At 36.5% G+C, this 22,209-nt stretch overlaps 1 protein-coding gene across 4 annotated transcripts; it reads right to left on the bottom strand.

Annotated features, from left to right (window-relative positions):
- Nucleotides 1-3,606: 3,606 nt before the first annotated feature.
- On the bottom strand, nucleotides 3,607-18,158 carry pals2a (protein associated with LIN7 2, MAGUK p55 family member a). Of its 4 annotated transcripts, none has more exons than XM_059567459.1 (14): nucleotides 18,054-18,158; nucleotides 15,873-15,950; nucleotides 15,171-15,272; nucleotides 13,851-13,969; nucleotides 11,229-11,381; nucleotides 10,883-11,032; nucleotides 10,133-10,360; nucleotides 7,903-8,034; nucleotides 7,430-7,526; nucleotides 7,229-7,300; nucleotides 6,883-7,044; nucleotides 6,474-6,676; nucleotides 5,413-5,541; nucleotides 3,607-4,358 (listed from the first exon to the last, which is right to left on the bottom strand). In XM_059567459.1, exons 3-14 carry the CDS (start codon nucleotides 15,199-15,201, stop codon nucleotides 4,182-4,184), a joined length of 1,653 nt encoding a protein of 550 aa, XP_059423442.1. In that variant the 5' UTR covers nucleotides 15,202-15,272; nucleotides 15,873-15,950; nucleotides 18,054-18,158; the 3' UTR covers nucleotides 3,607-4,181. The 4 variants fall into 4 exon arrangements, with proteins under 4 accessions (XP_059423442.1, XP_059423443.1, XP_059423444.1 ...); XM_059567460.1 differs by having other exon boundaries at nucleotides 15,873-15,932; nucleotides 18,054-18,144; XM_059567461.1 differs by lacking the exon at nucleotides 15,171-15,272.
- Nucleotides 18,159-22,209: the final 4,051 nt, after the last annotated feature.

Here is a 22,209-nt window from a genome sequence, read left to right as displayed (position 1 = left end):
AGTCATCATCCAGATCCTTTTTAATGTGGAAGAGTGAGCTGCAAGAAAGCTTACAGGTGCTGGTCATATAATTAGAATATCATCAAAAAGTTGATTTATTTCACTAATTCCATTCAAAAAGTGAAACTTGTTTATTATATTCATTCATTACACACAGACTGATATATTTCAAATGCTTATTTCTTTAATTTTGATGTTTATAACTGACAACTAAGCAAAATCCCAAATTTAGTATCTCAGAAAATTTGAATATTGTGAAAAGGTTCAATATTGAAGACACCTGGTGCCACACTCTAATCAGCTAATTAACTCAAAACACCTGCAAAGGCCTTTAAATGGTCTCTCAGTCTAGTTCTGTTGGCTACACAATCATGGGGAAGACTGCTGACTTGACAGTTGTCCAAAAGATGACTATTGACACTTTGCACAAGGAGGGCAAGACACAAAAGGTCATTGCAAAAGAGGCTGGCTGTTCAGAGCTCTGTGTCCGAGCACATTAATAGAGAGGTGAAGGGAAAGAAAAGATGTGGTAGAAAAAAAGTGCTCAAACAATAGGGATAACTGCAGCCTGGAGAGGATTGTGAAACAAAACCCATTCAAAAATGTGGGGGAGATTCACAAAGAGTGGACTGCAGCTGGAGTCAGTGCTTCAAGAACCACTACGCACAGACGTATGCAAGACACGGGTTTCTGCTGTCGCATTCCTTGTGTCAAGCCACTCTTGAACAACAGACAGCGTCAGAAGCATCTAGCTTCAAATATACCAGGAATATAGACTTCCAGGTCCAGGTATACCAGGAAGATTTAGAGCACTTCCTGCTGCTGACCAACTTTATGGAGATTCAGATTTCATTTTCCAACAGGACTTGGCACCTGCACACAGTGCCAAAGCTACCTTTACCTGGTATAAGGACCATGGTATCCCTGTTCTTAATTGGCCAGCAAACTCGCCTGACCTTAACTCCATAGAAAATCTATGGGGTATTGTGAAGAGGAAGATGCGATATGCCAAATCCAACAATGCAGAAGAGCTGAAGGCCACTATCAGAGCAACCTGGGCTCTCATAACACCTGAGCAGTGCCACAGACTGATCGACTTCCTGCCACGCCGCATTGCTGCAGTAATTCAGGCAAAAAGGAGCCCTAACTAAGTATTGAGTGCTGTACATGCTCATACTTCATTTTCATACTTTTTAGTTGGCCAATATTTCTAAAAATCCTTTTTTTTTTTTATATTGGTCATTAGTAATATTCTAATTTTCTGACATACTGAATTTGGGATTTTCCTTAGTTGTCAGTTATAATCATCAAAATTAAAAGAAATAAACATTTGAAATATATCAGTCTGTGTGTAATAAAGGAATATAATATACAAGTTTCACTTTTTGAATGGAATTAGTAAAATAAATCAACTTTTAGATGAGATTCTAATTATATGACCAGCACCTGTACATTTCCAAAAACCGGCAGTACTCCTACATAAAAAGTGTACGTCTGCTCAGACCATGATGTGACGCTAAGCACCTTTCCACATCAGAGGCAGTTTTTATAAATAAGAGCATTGACGTGGATTTAAGTGTACGCACACCAAGATCAAATCTGAGTGTACGCACACTTTATAAATGAGACCCCAGAAAATAAAGACTTAAGTGATCCAAAATTAAGATTAATTTATTAGACAGTGGTTTAATTTGAGAAAATACAACTCTCTGTATCGCAAAATATAGAATTTTCAAGTGAATACACAACCTGGATAAAAATCAGTTACAAAGCCTTGAAAAAGACACTGGAGCAAGACACCAGAGACAGAGGTACATCACTACATACAGCTAGATGACAGGTTATGAATCTGTGAGGCCAGGTAGCTTGTGATCACGACACACTTGGTCTATATTCCATTGAATGTGAATTTGTGCCTGTGAGAAAGGCATTTAGCTAAATACGGTGCTGATTCTGTATACTAGGACATACAAGCAACACAATGACATTAGCTCATAATTCTATAAACCCATGATATTGCATGCACTTTATTTTATAGTACATGCACTTAATATAAAAGGTAATATAAATGTATGGTAACTTGGACTTGAGTTAAGGTTAGGTTTTAAGGTCGGTTTACACAGAACAGGCTTTTGCTTTTAAAAACTACAGATGCCACATAAAAATATCCAGATGCAGAGGTGCAGCACTGATAAAGAAAAAAAAAAAAATCAGCCAAGGTTGGCCATTTTGCACAAGACACTGAAAAGAAGCGAGACCCATGAATAAATGAAATATATATATATATATATAATGTGCAATGGAACACAAACTTGTTCTGTGTGAACTGGCCCTTAAGCCTAGAGTGTACTTTCTAATACTCCAAGTATATTATTTTTGCAGTACTTTTGCAGTACATGTGCATTTAAATTTTTTGTTTTTTAATGAGTGGCCAGGGATGTTGTTTAGAGTTGAAAAATAAATGAAAACAGAACAACAAATTACCGTAGAACACAATAACAATAAACACCTGCATTGACAAGCATTTGTGTGAGGTGGTTAAGAGACAAATGCAACTAATTTAAAAATTTTACACAGTGCATGTGACGTAAATTTTGTCATAAGCACAGTACTTGTGTACTGTATGCTGTCCTTGATCCAAATTCATGTCTCTGCAGGACAGTAATAGGTTACTAGATCAGAGGACGTGACCAAAATGAGGGCGTTTTCAACTGTGTAACCTGATTTGCTGCTGTGTTTAGGGGTGGGGTCAGGTAAGGGGCATCATTTTAATTGCATTATTTAGAAACACATACCAGTTAGAAAATGTTCACTTTCGTTTTGCAGAGATCAAGCTCTTGGTGCATCTGAAATCTCTGTTATGGGCATTACATTTGAATTGGAATTTACTTTGCAGAAGTATGTACTATATAATATGAGAATGGGTAGTATGAACGAAATTCAAACATACTACATCTGCCATGTTACTGTCTTGTGACCTACTCTCATCTGTTGCATTGCTTTACCGTCATAAATCCTCTGCCGAGGCCTCTTGGGATAGTAAAATGTCCATTGAATGCACACTATAGTTTGCGTACCATTTTAAAACAATTTTTTTTTTTGCATACTATGCAGTAGGGAAGTGTTTGATTTTGGGCACAGCATCTGTCTTGATACGTTTTTTTTTCTTCACAAGAATTGGTTTGTCCACAAGGTGGCAACACTGAACTGGCCCATCATTTCAGTAGAAATGTAGTAAAGTAGAAAAAACACACAAGGATGGGATGACGCAATGAAGCAGGAGTTCACAAAAGTTACAATTAAGTCATCATTCACTCACCCTAAAGTTGTTCCAAACCTGAATGCATTTCTTTCTTCTGCTAAACACAAAAGATGACATTTTAAAGAATGTGGGTCACCAAATGGTTTCTGGTCCCCTTTGACGTTCATAGTATTTTTCCATACCATGTAGGTAACCATACAACTGTTTGGTTAGTTACCCACACTCCTCAAAATATCAGTGGAAAGGAATTCAGAACTACATGAGGGTGAGTAAATAATTTTTTTAGTGAACCACCCCTTTAAGCATTCACGTCAAAACTGAAGTATACTCTGGGCTATAAATTTAGGTTCAGGATTAGTACCTAGTTATTATAGTACAAACATAACAGGACTGTAAAATAAAGTGCTATTGTGATTTTGTAAAAGTTAAATTTGGCTTTCTTGAATTGAACTGATAAGAAAGGATAACACTTAGAATAGAATGACACTTATAAAGATCTTATGTTTGAAGCTGAATAAACTAAAGCTGCTTGACACTGTAGTGACTGAACTGTATGACAGATAAAGAACTGTGAGATGAAGCCTGCACCGTAAACCAACGTTTGTAACACTAAAATTACAGCAAGAAAACAGCCCTCTACTTTAAATACTGTAATGCAGCTTATACTTACTTGGAAAACTGTTAAAATCACTATTTTAATGACAAAAAAATCCTATTTGCTTTTTCCCTCCCAAGTTTTTAAGTTTAGTCAGTAGAAAATAAAATAATGTTAATAAATAAGTACACTTCCCTTATGTCTGTCGTGACTGAATGGCTAGTGTACATTTGTATAGTGACTGCTGGGTCCGTTCAGTGTGAACTTGTGTTCTGTGCCTCAGATGATGATGATGATGATGGGGTGTTTGGACGGCTGTATGTCTCAGTAAACCCAGTTGACAGGGACCCACTGTGGTTGTGTGGTCAGCTGCTCCACAGCTGCCTGCAGTTTCTCAAAGGCCTTGTCCAGATTGTCATTAACTATAGTCAGATCAAAGTAGTGATTGTACGCCCGCTTGATCCTGGCACTTTCGTCCACTGTTTTCTTTAGGTCCGTTTCCTAAAAAGACAGAAACAGAAGTCGTCACACTTGAGGCTTCTAAAGAAACATGGGCCAGTTTTACTAAACGGGCCAATTCCAAAACAGCGTAGACGGGCGAGGAAAATTCAATAAGCAATGCAACATCCTAGTTACATATCTAATAATGTATTATACCAAGCGCAGAGCAAATTAGCATAGTCGCAAATAAAGAATGAACCAATAACAAAGCCACAGTACATTGTGAAGAACCAGAGGCCAAAAAATTTTGTTTTGATAGAGCTGGTATTGTGTGACTCCTAGTTGAGGATTCCAAGTCATCTTTTATTTCCTGAAGCGAATTAAAAATAACATGGCTTGGTAAACAATATGTATTCAAAATAAATTAATTCGTGAAAAAAAAAAAAAAATCCTCTCCCTTCTACCACTCGCTCTCTGTTCTCTGCGGTGCCTCTCCTAGCAACAATAAATAAAGCCTTTTTTGGGCGCTAAATAATGCCCAAATGCCAGTAATTTGACGAGCGCGAATGTTAGTAAAACGCATTGCGTGATTCATTTGAATACTCTCCTATAAATTTTGCATCGTTTGCAAACTCCTACAAATGCATATTTAAAGTCAAGTGCAAAAATAACTGTCCACAACTTTTCAGCAGCGTTGCCAATCCGTGTTTTTGCCGTGGAACTGGAGTACTTTAACACGGTTGCTTTTCATGTCTGTGGGTTGAAGCGACCCCAATAACAAAAACATGTATTTAGCCCCAGAATGTGATTTTTACCAGGAAACCCCTCTCGAAACACGATTGGGCTAGTTTTGAGTAGCAATTGGACCGGTTTTGTTGCAAAAACCTGGCAATCCTGCTTTTTAGTGCTAATTCTTCACATGTGCGTCTTAATTTTCAAGTAAATTCTGAAAGTATGATTATAAGAGCAAAAGATGGTTTACGCTTACACTGATGCAAGCTATTAGTAAAACTGGCCCCATCTCAAACTCTGAGCTTATGGTAACTCCACTGTTTTCTACATTATTGGGAAAGAAACTGAGAAAGTGAATTTGATGGACAGAAATGAGGCTGACCGTCAGTAGTTTGGTTGTGATCCCAGCATCCACCACAGCTTTGTGCATGTCCCGTAGTGTATCGAGCTCTGGGGCAGCAATGAAAACCACGAATGGCATAAACTCTGATGTCTTCAGTACCTTTAGCGCCTGCAGAGCACATTTATCAAACAAAGTCCAAGCGCAAGAAAAACTGTATAAATGACACCTTTCACAAACCAATTGCAAATGCTTTCAAAGTGTAATCTTCAAATAATTAAACACCATTAAATATGAAGGTTCTGTAAAATGTGTTTTATTCATTTGTAATTCTAATAGGGTAGGTGTGTGTTTTCAGACCAGGCTTGGCAAACTAGCTCAATTAGAAGCAATTAGGTATAATATTTCTTTCTGTATTATATATAAATCAAGCCCTTTAACAACAATTGACTTCAGGACAAGAACTGTCAATCGTCAAAAAGACAGATCTATTCCTATTTTCTTGCACAATATGCAACAATTATTGAACAAAAATAGCATTTTGCGGTATGAATTTTTGTAATGTATATCCAAGACCTAAAATGATCAGAAACCACAAGGGTTTTGAGAGTTCATAAAAAGCTGAACAAATAATTTTATTATTTAAATTATTTAATTAAATAAGAACTATTACTTTGGATATTTTTTTACTTTGCCACCAGGAAATAATGTATAATTTTGCAAATATCTTATTGTGAAGGTTTCAGTTTTTTTTTTTTTTTATCAAAATGTAATCTCAAGCTACCAGTAAATCATCAGACATCTCTCTGGTGACATATGCCACACTTTTCATACAATCAACTTCCATAATAAGTGTCAGATGGATTTACCTCATAATATGGAAGAAAATGTCTGTCGCTACTTCCATTTCATTACAACTTTAAAATCTAAGTAGATTTTTTAGGTCAAAGGGGTTAAGGAATCCCTGGACAGGATTATGAAAATATGTAGTTCATCCTTTAGCACATCCTCACCAGCTATTAATATGTAAAGACATCACAGATTACAATACACAGTACAATATCCAAGTAAAACATCTCTGTGTCATTAACAAAACCACTCACCTGTGGGTTGATGTCCAGTATGCAAGTCCGTCCTGTGTGAACGACTTCATGGATCGAGTCAATTTTGGTTCCATATAGATTGCCATCATATTCTCCATGCTCAAGGTAGCGACTTGCCTTGATGTCAGTCTCCATCTCCTCCCGGGACACAAAACGGTACGACTGGCCGTCCTTTTCATCATCGCGTGGATGCCGAGAAGTGACTGAGAAACAGATGAAATTGAGACGAGCCAGGCTTTTTATTAGTAAAATGACAAATGTAGTAATTAACAATATTAAAGGGGTAATTCACCTTCAGTTGGTCCCCATTGACTTGCACTGTGTTTTTCACCCTTACTATGGAAGTCAATGGAGATCATGGACTGAAGGTCAACTATCCCTTTAATGTTAATGTTAATTATATACTCACAAGGTACAGTGGTTCCATATTGCAGCGGGTTTAACACAATCAGGCGGTTCTTGAGGCTTCGGCGACCCACTCCTTGTGCACCAATCAGCACAAGAGTTTTTCTCTGGAATGGAGGCATCTTTGCCACTTCCTCATAGATCTGTAATTCATGGCGGTCAAATTCTATTACAAAGAGAGAAGTTTTGAAAGTTAATTTTTACATTTTAAAAATACTTGCACTACCATTCAACAGTTTGGATTTATTTTATTCATTCATTTATTTTTTTTAAATGGTAAGACTTATTTTTTACATTTCTGAAAGAAATCTCTCCTCCTTACCAAATACAACTTAAATTGCAAATCTAACCTGCATTTTTCGCGGTCAAGTACATCATTTTCTTTTTCTTCTTTTTTCCAGTTAATGTCCCGCAGAGGATTCCTAAAACAAACCCACAGGTGGAACTTTTACAGCATAAATGCAAATAGAAGGAACTTTGATATTCCTAAAATATTTGAATCCAGAACTAGGGAAGAAAAAAGAAGAAAAAAAAACCTTGAACCTCTGTACCTGATCCATCCAGGTCTCTCCTCACAAATGCCTTCCTCTTTTCCTCCAGAAACTGACTGGGGATCAAACCAGTGCGGCCTCCATTAATATTACATGCCTAGACAAAAAAACGTCAATGTCAAACATTTCAGAAAAAACGAAAACAAATCTGACAAAAGAACTGAAAACAATAATTAAAAAAAAAAATAATAATAAATGGAAACACTAGTTTGGGGGACCAATTCTCACTATTAACAAGTTGCTTAAAAGCATACCCATTAATATATTTATTATTACTTATAAAACACATTCTACATCCCCAATCCTTCCCAATACCCAAACTGAACTACCTCACTAACTATTAATAAGCAGAAAATGAGGAGTTTGAATGAAAAAAAAAAGTCATGGTTAATGGTTTGTTAACAGCGAGAACTGGACATTCAAATAAAGTGTGACCAAAATAAATAAATAAATAAATATCAAATGCTTCTCACTTGCCACCAATTGGGGTCCTCCTTGTTCACTATATGCAAAACATCTCCTTTAGAGAAAGCCAAACCAGCCTCTTTACAAGGGATCAGATTATCAGTGTCAGGATTGTAGTTGAAATGTGGCTTCAGATACACCTAAAGGGCAAAGAAAGTGTTGTTACACCAGTTTATTAACATCTGACTTATTTTAGGCGGCTAATTACAGCCTAAAAATACAATCCTGTCATAGCTTACAGAGAAAAGATATCTAAAAAAAAAAAAAAAAAATCCACGCCAAGACAAAAAAAAAAAGGCAGGCTAAAGCATTTTGATGTTGTATTGACAAAATCTTTGTTGTGTAATGCTAGGAGCCAATTCACATTGTCAATGTTTTGTCTATGGAATACTGCTTCCTCCTGGGAAATAAATGAATAGTAACAGAGGCGGTCTATGTTGGTGTGTGTTGTAAATTGGCTTCTCTATGAAGGACAACAGTATGTTTTTTTAAATGAAATATTTATTGATCCCGGTGGATGTTTATCAGTGAGGATTTCCCAACAGCAAACACACAGCGGTCATTCACTGCACATAACCAAGTCACGGAGTAAAGTTCAGGTCTAAAAAAGACAGAACTGAGGTTTGGCACAAGGAACAGGTCCCCAATGTTTGCTCTCGTGAGAGTTTTTCAGACAGCATTTATGCAAGGAAAGTGGGTAAAGGATATACTAGCTTAAAAGTACAAAAAAAAGGTAATGACTCTGAGAATTTGAGGATCTATTTCTCTCCAGGCCCAGATCTCCTTAGAGTAGAAAGTAAGGGTGTGCGCATGTTTAACTCCTCCCATCTGCCCTACTTAGCACCGGTTGTGTTATTAATAGGGATAACCATGTTCAGTTTCAGCCCGATGGCATTCTGAGTCACCAGAGGCCAGGCCTCTCCTTGTTCCTCCTCAAGGATTGTTCGAACCCATAAGCTATCAGGAGGTTATACAGACAATATACGGACAAGATTATTTTGTACTCTCAGCATCTGATTGTAGGGAAAGATACCAGCAGTTCAGATGAGGATGATCTTGTACAAACTCATGCCAGTTCTTCTTGCAGTCCACCAAATATGTGGTTGTATGGGTTTGTCCCGTAACAGTCACAAAAATTTTAGACAATGTAATAAATTAGGGATGCACCGATACTGATACTGTACTCGTTAAAATGCTCCTATAGCAAACACCGATACCACACAGCATGTGAAGAGATAAGAATCACAGACAAAAAAACAAACCGAATAGAATGGAGTTCTTAGAAATTAAGGATGTCTATTAAGTACATGCATGTAATTAATATAATGTTAAATATCCAATGTTCAAGCGAATATCCCTTTTTCACAGACGTCACTGGAAAGTTTGTAGTTTGGTCAGGTATGTCAAAAGCAAATAAGTAAAACAATGCACAAGTTACTCATTTGATGATAAGGTAAGAGAGAGAAACTTCTGTTGCATGATCGTTATTGCCGTTTGCTCACTTAGCATATGCATCATTAAAAATTTTAACTAAATCGTAAATAAAACAATTATAGGAGCAATTACTATAAACAACATTTATTTTAAATGTCAAGCATACATTTATCTAAATCAAAGCGAAACTAGCAGTCTGTGTGAAACCTGCTAGGATATATGCATCTCTCTCATTCTGCACCAATATAAATGTGTGATGAACAAGGTTTGATTGCATTATATGAGTCGCTTTGGAATATAAGTCGCAGCACATTTCAGATAAAGAAAAATGCGAATTATGTTTCAGAAAATGTTCATTATTTGTATATAAAGAGTGATTCCTTGCATTATTAGAGGAAGTCTTGTGATTACAGTACTGAGCCGCTACAATGGAGTAGCTCTAATGTGCTAGCAACTTGAATAAATCGTACCATAGGGGAAAAAAATTATTAAATGAAAAAAAAAAAAAGGGAAAGAAACAAAAGCTTGTAGAACACTGAGGAAATATTAATTTAATAAATGAACTAAGCCACATAACATTATACATATTTTAGTAGTTGTACCCAGTATTTCTAAGAATTATAAATGTAATGCAAAACAACAGAAAATTGGTTATGGGCAAGTAGTACCAAAAATAAAAGTATCGGTAAATTCTGGAAAAAGGGATATCTAAGAACCGCCGTGCATTAAAAGGTGGATGAATATTTTTTAACTGGGAGTCATTTAACTTTGACTGGGTTTGCTGTGAATGGGTGATGTGCTGACCTGTGCGGGTGGAGGTGTGTCCCTGTAGCTGGGCAGGATTTTGAGTGTGATGCCTCCATTGCAGTCCCTCAGCATGTGCTGTAATGCCATGGGGTCTTTGCCCACCTCTCGGCCATTCACCTCTCGGATGACATCACCTGCATGCAGCATTCCTTGCCTGTCAATCATGCTGCCGTGCAGAACACGCGCAATGACCAGGTCGCCATCCTCCACCCGGAATGTTACACCCTAAAAAAGACGACGCCATGAATTGCAGAAATGCCGGCACAACGAGTCTTAGAGACATACTTTTTATTAAGGGATTATGGGGAATTTTATATTATAAAAGCCACTGGAAAAAACATCATTCATTCATTTATTGAATATCGCATTATATTATTATATTAAAAGGCACTGAAAAAAAAAAACATTTCTTTCAGTGACTTTTTGTTTGAAATATTTCAAAACATCCCTACACATTTGTTAATTTCAGTGGCTTTTAATATAATGAAATGTGCAATCAATAAATGAAGGTTGTTTTCAGTGGGCTTTCTGACCTTGGCAGAGACACAATGACATTTTACTAGGTGTTAAAACACTGCCAACTATAGCTCTGCTGCTCGCGGCTGGTTGGCCTTTTTCAACGCAGACCAACCAAATGGCACTGCTTGGATTTGAACCACAAGCTGTTAGAAGAGGGACTCTACAGAGCTAAAGATCTGACCGTCTGTGGGATCTAATCCTGTGAAACTGAGAACATCTGTCACTCACCAGAGGCTCTCCAACCTTCTTCTGGATGCTGATCATGCGAACCGTGTCAGCCGGCATGAGGGATGAGCTGGTCATGCTGGTGGAATTGGTGCTGGTGGGAGGAGCTTCATATGACTTAGAGGCCACCTTGTCATGAGCTTCTAACAGGGACTGAAAATACATTACAAACAACAAATTACTAAATAAAATCAACTTCCTTGTCCAATACGATCAACTCATTTGTCCAATTTCTCAAGTGCTTGTAGGTAATCTTGCTTCCTTTTCTGCGAAGAAGGCTACATGATGAATAAACAGTTGTACATAAACAGTCAACATATTTTCATAGAGACACAAAGAGGTTAGGTACCTGGAAGTGTGGTTCCTTCAGGATCTTATAGAGTTCTGCTGCACTTTCATCATGAGTGGTCAGACTGCTCATGTCAGACAGGATCTCACTCACTAGCTCCACGTTATTACTTTGCACCGCCTCCAGCTTAACATCCTCCAATCGCTCGTGAGCCTGAGAGAGAGTGGGCGGAGACTAAATAACTTGAGTGTCTTTGCCAAGAAAGCGATTAATGGATTACATCCAGATTAACAAATGCACTGCCGGGTACACTTCAGAAGGGAGAGAGGGTTCTAACAACTGTACCAAGTCATTAAGAATAATGATTTAATCAAGCGTCTCAGTGCTTCATTTTTATTAAAACAGATTTTTTTAAATATGAAAAAATAAAACTGTATCAAGCCTTTGTTATTTTACCCAATATTCTATTAATACATTTGATTGTTTTACTCTTGATCAGACTTTAAATCTTAAATGTTAAAAGTCAGTCAGTCACTGAAATGCATGAATGAATAATTGTGTATGGTTTCAAAGTTGTAAAAAGCAAAATTTGTTCTCAAATCGTGCATATAACATACATAAAACTCAAAAACTTACGAAAAAATTCTGTAAAAAATGTTAGAAACGTCAATCTCACCAAATTATAAAAATGAATACATTGTTTGATATGTGCTTGAAATTGTACAGTGGTGGGAATTTTTAAGACTTTCAATTTGGGTTTTTATTTTTGAGTTCTACATGAATATGCACAGACACAGAATGTTATTAAACTAAAGTTAAACAATTTCTTGCTCTCTCAGTTTGCTCCTTATCAGGTGTTTGCAAGAATAACCTGCACAACACAAAAAAAAAGGAAATAGACTATACAAACTGGACATTAATGCAGATCAAACTGTCAGACACCTGTAAACTAGCTCTTACTAGAAAAATCAACAGTAACATGGACTATATGTTTCTCAGAAAGAAGTGTTAGTTCCTAATCAAACAACGTGAAACTCAACCAGTAGATCTCACAATCTAAACAATTTCACACAGCTATATTAAGAATAAGAAGAGGCCCCCTGTACATCACATTCTTATGACCTGTGACACAACAACTGATCCCTGGGCTCATGAATGTGTGCACATGTGAACGTTTATGTTGATATTTAGGAGGCAGATAAAAGCGGTCTTATTAATGAATAATTTAAATGGTTTAAAAAAGTAACATGTACAGTCGTGGCCAAAAGTTTTGAGAATTACATAAACATTGGAAATTGGAAAAGTTGCTGCTTAAGTTTTTATAATAGCAATTTACATATACTCCAGAATGTTATGAAGAGTGATCAGATGAATTGCATAGTCCTTCTTTGCCATGAAAATGAACTTAATCCCAAAAAAACCTTTCCACTGCATTTCATTGCTGTCATTAAAGGACCTGCTGAGATCATTTCAGTAATCGTCTTGTTAACTCAGGTGAGAATGTAGACGAGCACAAGGCTGGAGATCATTATGTCAGGCTGATTGGGTTAGAATGGCAGACTTGACATGTTAAAACGAGGGTGATGCTTGAAAGCATTGTTCTTCCATTGTTAACCATGGTGACCTGCAAAGAAACGCGTGCAGCCATCATTGCGTTGCATAAAAATGGCTTCACAGGCAAGGATATTGTGGCTACTAAGATTGCACCTAAATCAACAATTTATAGGATCATCAAGAACTTCAAGGAAAGAGGTTCAATTCTTGTAAAGAAGGCTTCAGGGCGTCCAAGAAAGTCCAGCAAGCGCCAGGATCTTCTCCTAAAGAGGATTCAGCTGCGGGATCGGAGTGCCACCAGTGCAGAGCTTGCTCAGGAATGGCAGCAGGCAGGTGTGAGCGCATCTGCACAAACAGTGAGGCCAAGACTTTTGGAAGATGGCCTGGTGTCAAGAAGGGCAGCAAAGAAGCCACTTCTCTCCAAAAAAAAACATCAGGGACAGATTGATCTTCTGCAGAAAGTATAGTGAATGGACTGTGAATGGAAGAATAAAGAATGGTACCAAAACACCCTCCAACAGCAACTTCTTCCAACAATCCAACAACAGTTTGGTGAAGAACAATGCATTTTCCAGCACGATGGAGCATCGTGCCATAAGGCAAAAGTGATAACTAAGTGGCTCGGGGACCAGAATGTTGAAATTTTGGGTCCATGGCCTGGAAACTCCCCAGATCTTAATCCCATTGAGAACTTGTGGTCAATCCAAAAGAGGCGGGTGGACAAACAAAACCCCACTAATTCTGACAAACTCCAAGAAGTGATTATGAAAGAATGGGTTGCTATCAGTCAGGATTTGGCCCAGAAGTTGATTGAGAGCATGTCCAGTCGAATTGCAGAGGTCCTGAAAAAGGGCCAACACTGCAAATACTGACTCTTTGCATAAATGTCATGTAATTGTCGATAAAAGCCTTTGAAACGTATGAAGTGCTTGTAATTATATTTCAGTACATCACAGAAACAACTGAAACAAAGATCTAATAGCAGTTTAGCAGCAAACTTTTTGAAAACTAATATTTATGTAATTCTCAAAACTTTTGGCCATGACTGTATAATGATAATCAATAATTCGATTACCTCTCCCGGTAGCTATCAAACTAAAGGAGTTCAAATGAAATATTAGTTTATACCTTAGCAAGGGACCGGACTATGGGACTCTCCATAATGCCACGGAGGAAGATGAGGTCGATGTCTTTGGCTCCTGTTGAAGGCGGCAGCTCCTTGAGGTTATCCAGCACCTCCTGCATGGCTGAGGGTCACCATTTCCATTTAAGACAAAATATAGTTTAGACGAAGTAATCAAGCAAAACAAATCATGTTTATCTGATCATATTTACAAAGTAAGGCCCAAAATGAACAAACAAGCTTCAAATTGGAGGATTTATTCTTTTTGACAGATAAATAAATATTAAATTGTTTAAATGTGGAGCTACAGTCAGTCACAACACATACTGAAATGGAGTCAAAATAGAATAAATACAATTAAGCACTTCTTGCATTGAAATTGGCTTACTCCAACAGTTGACACTGAAAATGATGCATTGGTTTTTTTTAGGGCATTGGTTAATTTCTTACCACTTTGACAGTGTCAGCTTGCATATTTTAATCATATTTGGGAATTCTCTTTAATGTATTTGCCCTGATTTGATCGGTTTCCATGAAAAATGTGGCCTATTTATTTTTATTTAGACCGTTAAAGTTTTGGGCCTTTTTTGTTGGGGTGGTGGGTGGTTTTAGCAATCTTTTGGGCTGGAAATAGTCCATACAATCTGGCAACACTGCCAATGGCCTACATGGATTATTAGTAATTCAACAAATGTGTCTAATGATGTGGTTTTTAAGGCATCATTTAAGTCCCATCTTGAATCATTGATGAAAACGGTTACAGCAACAAACTTAAAAAATATTCACTCCCTCTTACTGTTAGATGCAAAGATATATATATATAGGGTGACCAGAAGTTTTGTTGGAAGTGGACTTAAATTTACATGAATTGCAAGTCATAGGTCAACAACGAATGCATAGACTCCTGACATTAGTCAACACTACACAACCTAATGCTTTCCAGTAACAGAGAACGACAAAAATCCATGTGTATATTACTGCATCAGAAAGCACTCAGACAATTATAAACAACTTGAGAGCCTCAAAAAGGGCATATTCATCACGAAGTGGAGTAATTTGCATAATGAAAACAGTAACCATTTCGATGATGAACAAACCCACACAGAGACCTCTCCCTCAATTAGGCAACAAACCACACAAAACGGCAGAGAACGCACCTTTATTTTGTGCATAAGCAACGTTTATACATGAGGCCCCTGGTCACTAATAATAAATATTGAGGCATGCCGACTGTCCCATATAAGTGGATATCACAAACATCATGACCCTAATGATCTACTGTATAAAGCATCCTATAAACCTGTCAGAGGCTCTAAGGTGCTTACCTGTGCCAGACTTGGCATTGGCAACAGTCATTATTCCTATATTGCAGGGAAAGTTCACGGCTAAGACAAAATTAGTCTTTAATAGCAATGAGAACCATGCACCTGGGGACAGGAAGAAGCAGGTCCACATCAGAATGTTTATTCACTCCATCATTCTGTGCTACTTCTCCATTTTCATTAAAAACAGAATGATAAAGTCAAACGGTTATGATAAAAACCAGCCAGAGACATTGCTTTCCATGCAGTGTCAGCTAAGTGCATAAGAACCATCCATTAAGTAGTCTTTGAAATCTTGTATAACTGAGGGCCTTGAACTACGAATGAGGTGAAATTAAGAGAAAAGGACTTTACCCACAAAAGACCATCTTTACACACAACAGTCCATCCACATGATCAGAGACGAGCAAACAAATATATTCTACAAACTAAATCTGGAGCAGTTTCTGTTGAGTGCTGATTACAGCTATACAACCCTATAATGTGTGTGTTTATGAAGAAGCACATACAATATGTTTTGTGTAGAAACAAACCAAACAAGAAAATACTCAGTTGGACTTTACCAATGGCAACAGCTTTTACTTCAGCATCTCTGGATATAATAATACCACCCATAATCATTTGAGGAAATTTGTATTTTCATGCACGTCAATTCAGCACTGAAAAGAGGATACAGAATATAACAATACATATGCATTAACTCACCTGCAAAATTAATTTCAGGGCAGTTCACAGAACCTCTGCTCAGCCTCTTCTCATCTGGAGCTTATGAAGACAGAAAACCTTTAAGAGGTCAGATTTCCCACATTACTTAAAAACAGCAATACACAGACAAAGAGATTGACATCTGATTAAAATAACTAATACTTGTTTAATGTGGAAATAACTAAATGCAAGCAATATTAACATTCCATATTTTTATATATATATATATATATATATATATATATATATCTCACAAAAGACTGCAAAGTTTCTCTGAAAGTAGTAAAACACACTTCTGCATGATCACAGAAGATGGTGTTTCCACTAGACTTAACATGTGCTTAAGCAGAACACACATCATTAAGGAAACTAAAATCAAATTCAGATACGCTACCATTGAAAAGTTTGGGGTCAGTATATTAATACAGCATATTATTATAATTCAATAGGGACGCATTAAATTGCTAGTAAAAGTGACGGTTAAGAATGTTATGGTGACAAAAGATTTCCATTTCAAATAAATTCCAAATAAATGCCGAACATTTAAACTTTCTATTAATCAAATAGTCTTTTTAAAAAATAATGTAGAATGATTTTGTGGAAACCATTGCGGGCAGCACAACCGTTTTCAACATTGATAAACATTTCTGGAGCACCAAATTGTCCTATTAAAATGTTTTCACAGAAATCACTTCCATTTATAATTGTCATTTCAATCAAACACAGTATAAAACATGAATAGTAATGCACACCTGTAGCACAGGGCAAACAAATCATGTCTTAGAAATTCCAATAAAATACATATTCCATTTCAAGACTCTTGACTGGTTAAGGAAGTAGAACAATACTACAACTATGACGGCAGGTGTATGCGACAGATTACGAATAAGTGTGGAAATTTAATCTGATTGGGAGTCATTATGAGATCAAGACAGCAGGCTTCCCGTCTCACATCGCAGGGAGCAATTTTGTGTGAAACCAAAAGAAAAGACAAAGTCACACATACGGTTTCAATTACTCCATCCAACACCATTATTAATTGGAATAAGACTACTGTTTTTAGGAACCTAATTTTAAAGCCCATCACTGTTGCACAACTAACAGTATACTTGTGTGGGTGTGCTATGAATCATTGCACATGTGCTGTTGTAGAATAGTATGTTCACACTTACAGCTTGAGGCCGGGTGAGAATCTAACTAGGCCAAGCTGTTTCAAAGCAAAGAGAAGCTTGCATTCAACGCAACTCTAAAGTAAAAAAAAAAAATTATAATAAAATAAATAATAGCAGCTATATACACACATCAATATTGCTTTTTGGTTTCTGCTCTCCCTTAAATGTGATGTTCAAGAACATAACTACATGGAAAATATAATTAATTATGATTATGAGTCAATGAGATGATAAACAAATCACAGCTGTGCATGATTCAGTGTTTTTCCCTCTTGATTTGCTACTAAACTATGGTCATTCAGTAGGTTGAGAAACACGTAAAGTGCTAAACATGGTTGGCTAATAGTGAAATTTGAAATATACGTAAATGGCCCTACTAAAGTAGTATCTGTATAGCTGAAGTTCAGCTCTGCACTTGTCCTGTGTGTTGTAATTGAGTTAGAACGCGACAAAAGGCCAGTGAACTGCTCTCATTGTTACAGGCAACTCGCTCACAGATGACTGTCCTGGCAGTGGCTCGTTTATTCAGATACCGTTACAATTCATATAACCTACCATTTGTAAATGTTTCAGTCACGCTGGACAGTACGCATTAGATTTTTATGATGGAAAGAAGGGCACGTGCGGCCCATTCAACTTCAAGGAAACGCGCAGCGCGTGGCTCTCGCTGAGCTACTAACGTACAGCTTTTACAAACCGGCCCCTTTTTTTCCCCTAAGTTATAAAGTTAACATAATGGGTTCGGTCGGTTCTTTTTCATAGTTATTTCATTCATTCATTCATAGCTAGAATTGGCTGCAACGGTTAGCTTTAACAGTGTAACGTTAGCCGCGGAGCGCTAGCAGCAATCAGCTGTTTATTATTAGACTGCTAACTGGATTTAGCTGGTTAGCGCTCCAATCAAAAGTGTCCCCAGTGTGAGACAGCTGTATAGACAGCCACGTGTAGAGAACTGCTCACAGACACCCGCATTTACAATCCCAAATCATTCATAGTCCGCGAGACTTACCTCACTGACCCCCCTGGATGGACCTGTGTCCCGGTGACAAATTTAAAGCCCCATGAATTTCCCAAGCAAGCAGACAGAACAAGACACTTATCCTCTATAGTGCTCTATATGTCAGTCAAGACGGTCGGACCCGCCCCTTTCGTCGACGCATGTGTGGAATAACCAATCAGAGGCACGGGATGCGAGAGGACACGCCCACTGGCCGTGGACTGTTCCGTGGGATTACTATAAATTAGCATGCGCGACTCACTTGTGAAATATGTAAGACGTTATGCATTTTCTCCTTCCTTTTACTTGCTCAGGGTGTGTATGACCATGCACCAGTGTTGAATGTTATGACATGTATTTATAAATCATTCTAAATTGCAAATGTAGTATTCCCTTTATAAAGAATCGATTAGGGAACTAGAAGTTTAGACAACAGCCATATTACTAACCATTATCGTCATGACATATTCTGTTTACAATAATGGGATCACACTTTAAGCTGTGTACATCTTCAGTTGGTGACCTCTGTTTTAAAGAAGTAGGAAAAGTAAATAAGACACTTCTTCCTCGGCTGGGATCGTTTAGAGACGTTTGAAGATTAATTGAAACTGCATTTTGGATGTTCAAACGAGGGCAACATAGAAGTCCACTATATGGAGAAAATAATTTAAATGTTTTCCTCAAAAAAAAAATTCTTTACAAACTGAAGAAAGGCAGGATGCCTTTAATGTTATTGTCCAGAAGAGGGCGACAGCAACACATTTAAAGCATTTATGTGCAATAGATGTTGTATATAATGGAAGTTCTCTAAGCGGCCATGCATTATAATTTTTTTCCTTTTTGTTTTCTCGTTATAACGACTTAATTTTCTCGTTATCTCGACATAACGAAAGTCGTTTTCTCGTTATAACGACTTATTTTTGTCGTTATCTCGACATAACGAAAGTTTTTTTCTCGTTATAATGACATGACAGTTTTACTGTTGCTATAGTAACGAACTCAACTTTGACAGGCATCTGATGGACAACCATGCAGGCGCTCTTACTGTAGCATATATTTCAGCAAATTTTGCTTCGCCTAGGTAATAACGTCTACAATACTGTACATAAATAAAGACTGATCAATCACTGTTGATTTTTCCAGAGACAGTACACCAAACGTTTTTTTTTTTTTTGTAATTAACATGTTTAAATGGCAACACCGCGAACACAGACGGAGTGCCTTCTATGCAGAACTATTCTAAGATCTTGAGGTGCTTGGATTAAACTCACTTTTAATTTTCCCTTTATTTGAAATAAAATTATATATAATTTGTAATTTTTATTAGTCATTATATGCTGTGTTAGATATCATGTGCGTTACAAGCTTCTGTTTGAAAAGATCGTTCATGTGCAGTGTATGTGTGTGTGTGCAGAAAAAAACGATTATAACATTATAGAACAAAACTGAATTTAATTAGCCTATGCATTTTACATATACATCACATTTCTCATCAATATGGTTAACAAAAAAGATTAATAATAAGGGAAAAAAGCACATCACAAATAGCCTACATCGTTAAATCCTGTCCTACTGTAGATACACAGAACATTTCCGCTTATTAACTACCTAATCATGTGCCTAAAAGAAGCACAAATTAAAGATATAGGTGCAAACAGAATACAGTGACATCAACCTTGGTTTTGATAAGCAGTTATTTTATGACCCAGAACGCGTTGGTGAAATCCATGCATCTAGCAAGAACTTAATACACAAAATAATCATGTTGATTAATGCATTTAACATTTATGAATTAATTAAATGTCAGTAATGAACAAGACTGCACAAATTATAGCGATCACGAGGAAGGTCCGCGTACAGTAAAGTGGACAGTGTACAACACCCCATCAGTTATACTCAGGTCTATAGTGCCACCTGCTGGCGCAGTTTTGTAACTTATTAGAGAAAATTAAGTCGTTATAACGAGAAAACGACTTTCGTTATGTCGAGATAACGAGAAAATTAAGTCGAAAACAAAAAGGGAAAAAACTATAAAGCATGGCCGCTTAGAACTTCCGTAATATATTAACGTTTGAAAAATTATATATAATTTTATATATAAATTGAGGGACTCTAAAAGCTGATGTCCCACAAACTTCACCATACAAATGTGTTTATGAGAGATGACATTTCATATCATGGGCACTGACCTTTATTTAATCATATATCATATTGCATATATCCTAAGGAGTTTTAAATAAGTGTTTTGTTCTCTGTTGATATCATAATATATTTTAGAAATTCAAATTTCTTGTAAGGTCTGTAAAGTAGCCAAAACCGACGACTATATTCATGACATTTTCTGTATCCAGTTCACGTACACTCTGTTGCACCATAGCATATTTTCATGCATATTTATGTTTACATAATGTAGAATGTGTACATTCTGTGTATAATGTGTGTAGTGCTAACTGTAAGTATGTCTATTTTCAAGTAAGTAAGTAAGTAAGTATGTTTTCGTCTGTATGGTTATACGTTAATTGTTTCTGCAATTTTTTGAGCACGCTCCCAAGAATTTCACTCACTAAGGCACATGTGGTGTGGTGATGTGACAATAAAAGTGACTTGACTTCTAAAATGTTGTTAGTCTTTTATGAGGTTAAAAACGTGTTTGGTATTTAATTAGTATACAAAAACTATTATTAATTTCTTCAATGCATTTAATTCACAAACACTGCATAATAAATAATACAGAAGATAATGACCAAAGTGAATGAAAACAGTATCAGAGCAAAAGTTGCACACTGCCACTCTCTGGTCACCAATGATATCACTTAGTGGATGGCAAAAAACTGAAGACACATGAAAAAGAGAGGGAATATTATATATTTATATATATATATATATATATATATATATATATATATATATATATATATATATATATATATATATATATATATATATATAGTATATATATATATATATATATATATTAGGGGTGTAACGGTACGTGTATTCGGTACGTGTGACTGTTAATGTTTGCATTTCTTTCCCCTTACTGTACCGAAAATGAACCGAACCGTGACTTTAAAACCGAGGTACATAACGAACCGTGATTTTTGCGTAACATTACACCCCTAATATATACATATATATATATATATATATATATATATATATATATATATATATATATATATATATATATATATAGTACGAGTTTCATTATACAGTCATTATACAGTCATTTTACACAGTTTCCCCATGCATGTGTCTTTTATGTTCTTCTGACGAACTGAAGCCGATTGCTCTTGTTTTATATATGGAGGCATCTCAAGAACGACAAGACGGCATGTCATCATTGTTACACAAAGTCTAAGAGAGGTACTCTTAAGACAATATGTAAACTATTCGACAACTTTGCAGGGAAAAACTCTCAAACGCCCTGAATGCAACTACTAACAAGTAGGTTATTCAGACTTGTCGCATCATCTCACTTTAATCGATGCCAAATGTGCTTTAAAACCAAGTACTAAGTTAAATGGATAGTTCACAAACACACACACACACATATATATCATATTTTACTCAGCCTCATGTCGTTCGAAACCTGTTAAGACTTTTTTTCATCTGCTGAACACAAACTAAGATATTTTGAAGAATGCTGGTAAAGAAAACCCCTAAAACAAAACACTGAGACATTACGTTTAATATTTTTTTTTATGTTCCAGAACATGATTCAATCATACGGGGTTGACGACATGAGAGTAAATGACAATTTTCATTTACCAATGAACTATTCATTTTACCATGACTTTGTAAAATATGAAAAATGAAGGGGTCTGAATACTTATTGGATTTACTGTATGTCAAAAATCTCTCTTCAAAAGAAAATTTTAAAGCCTTATATTATATAGTGTTATATTGTAGTAAATGTACTTGGGTCATTCAATCAGACTACTCTGTAGTTTGATTTCCAATAAGTGAAAACCATTGTCACATAACACTTAAGATCTCACCCTGATGAGCTTCTTCTTAAGTGCCATATACTGTACCTTTCATCAATGCCAGGACTGATGCATTCAGAAAAACAAGAGTGTTTAGTGGAGTACCAACAACGATGGAAAAACCAGGTGACCTATCCAACTAAATCAAATCGACTGACAATCTCTGTATTTCCATTGTA

Source organism: Carassius carassius, chromosome 15 (genome assembly GCF_963082965.1).
Source record: "Carassius carassius chromosome 15, fCarCar2.1, whole genome shotgun sequence".
NCBI lineage: Eukaryota > Metazoa > Chordata > Actinopteri > Cypriniformes > Cyprinidae > Carassius > Carassius carassius.
This window is presented reverse-complemented; position numbering and strand designations above follow the sequence as displayed.

Coding starts and splice junctions, on each gene's coding strand:
- pals2a (XM_059567459.1), bottom strand. CDS start 15,201: ATGACTGTTGCCAATGCCAAGTCTGGCACAG. Junction 11,382..13,850: donor TAGTCCGGTCCCTTGCTAAG/GTATAAACTAAT, acceptor ACTCTCTCTCAG/GCTCACGAGCGATTGGAGGA. Junction 5,542..6,473: donor TACTGGACATCAACCCACAG/GTGAGTGGTTTT, acceptor TGTGCTCTGCAG/GCGCTAAAGGTACTGAAGAC.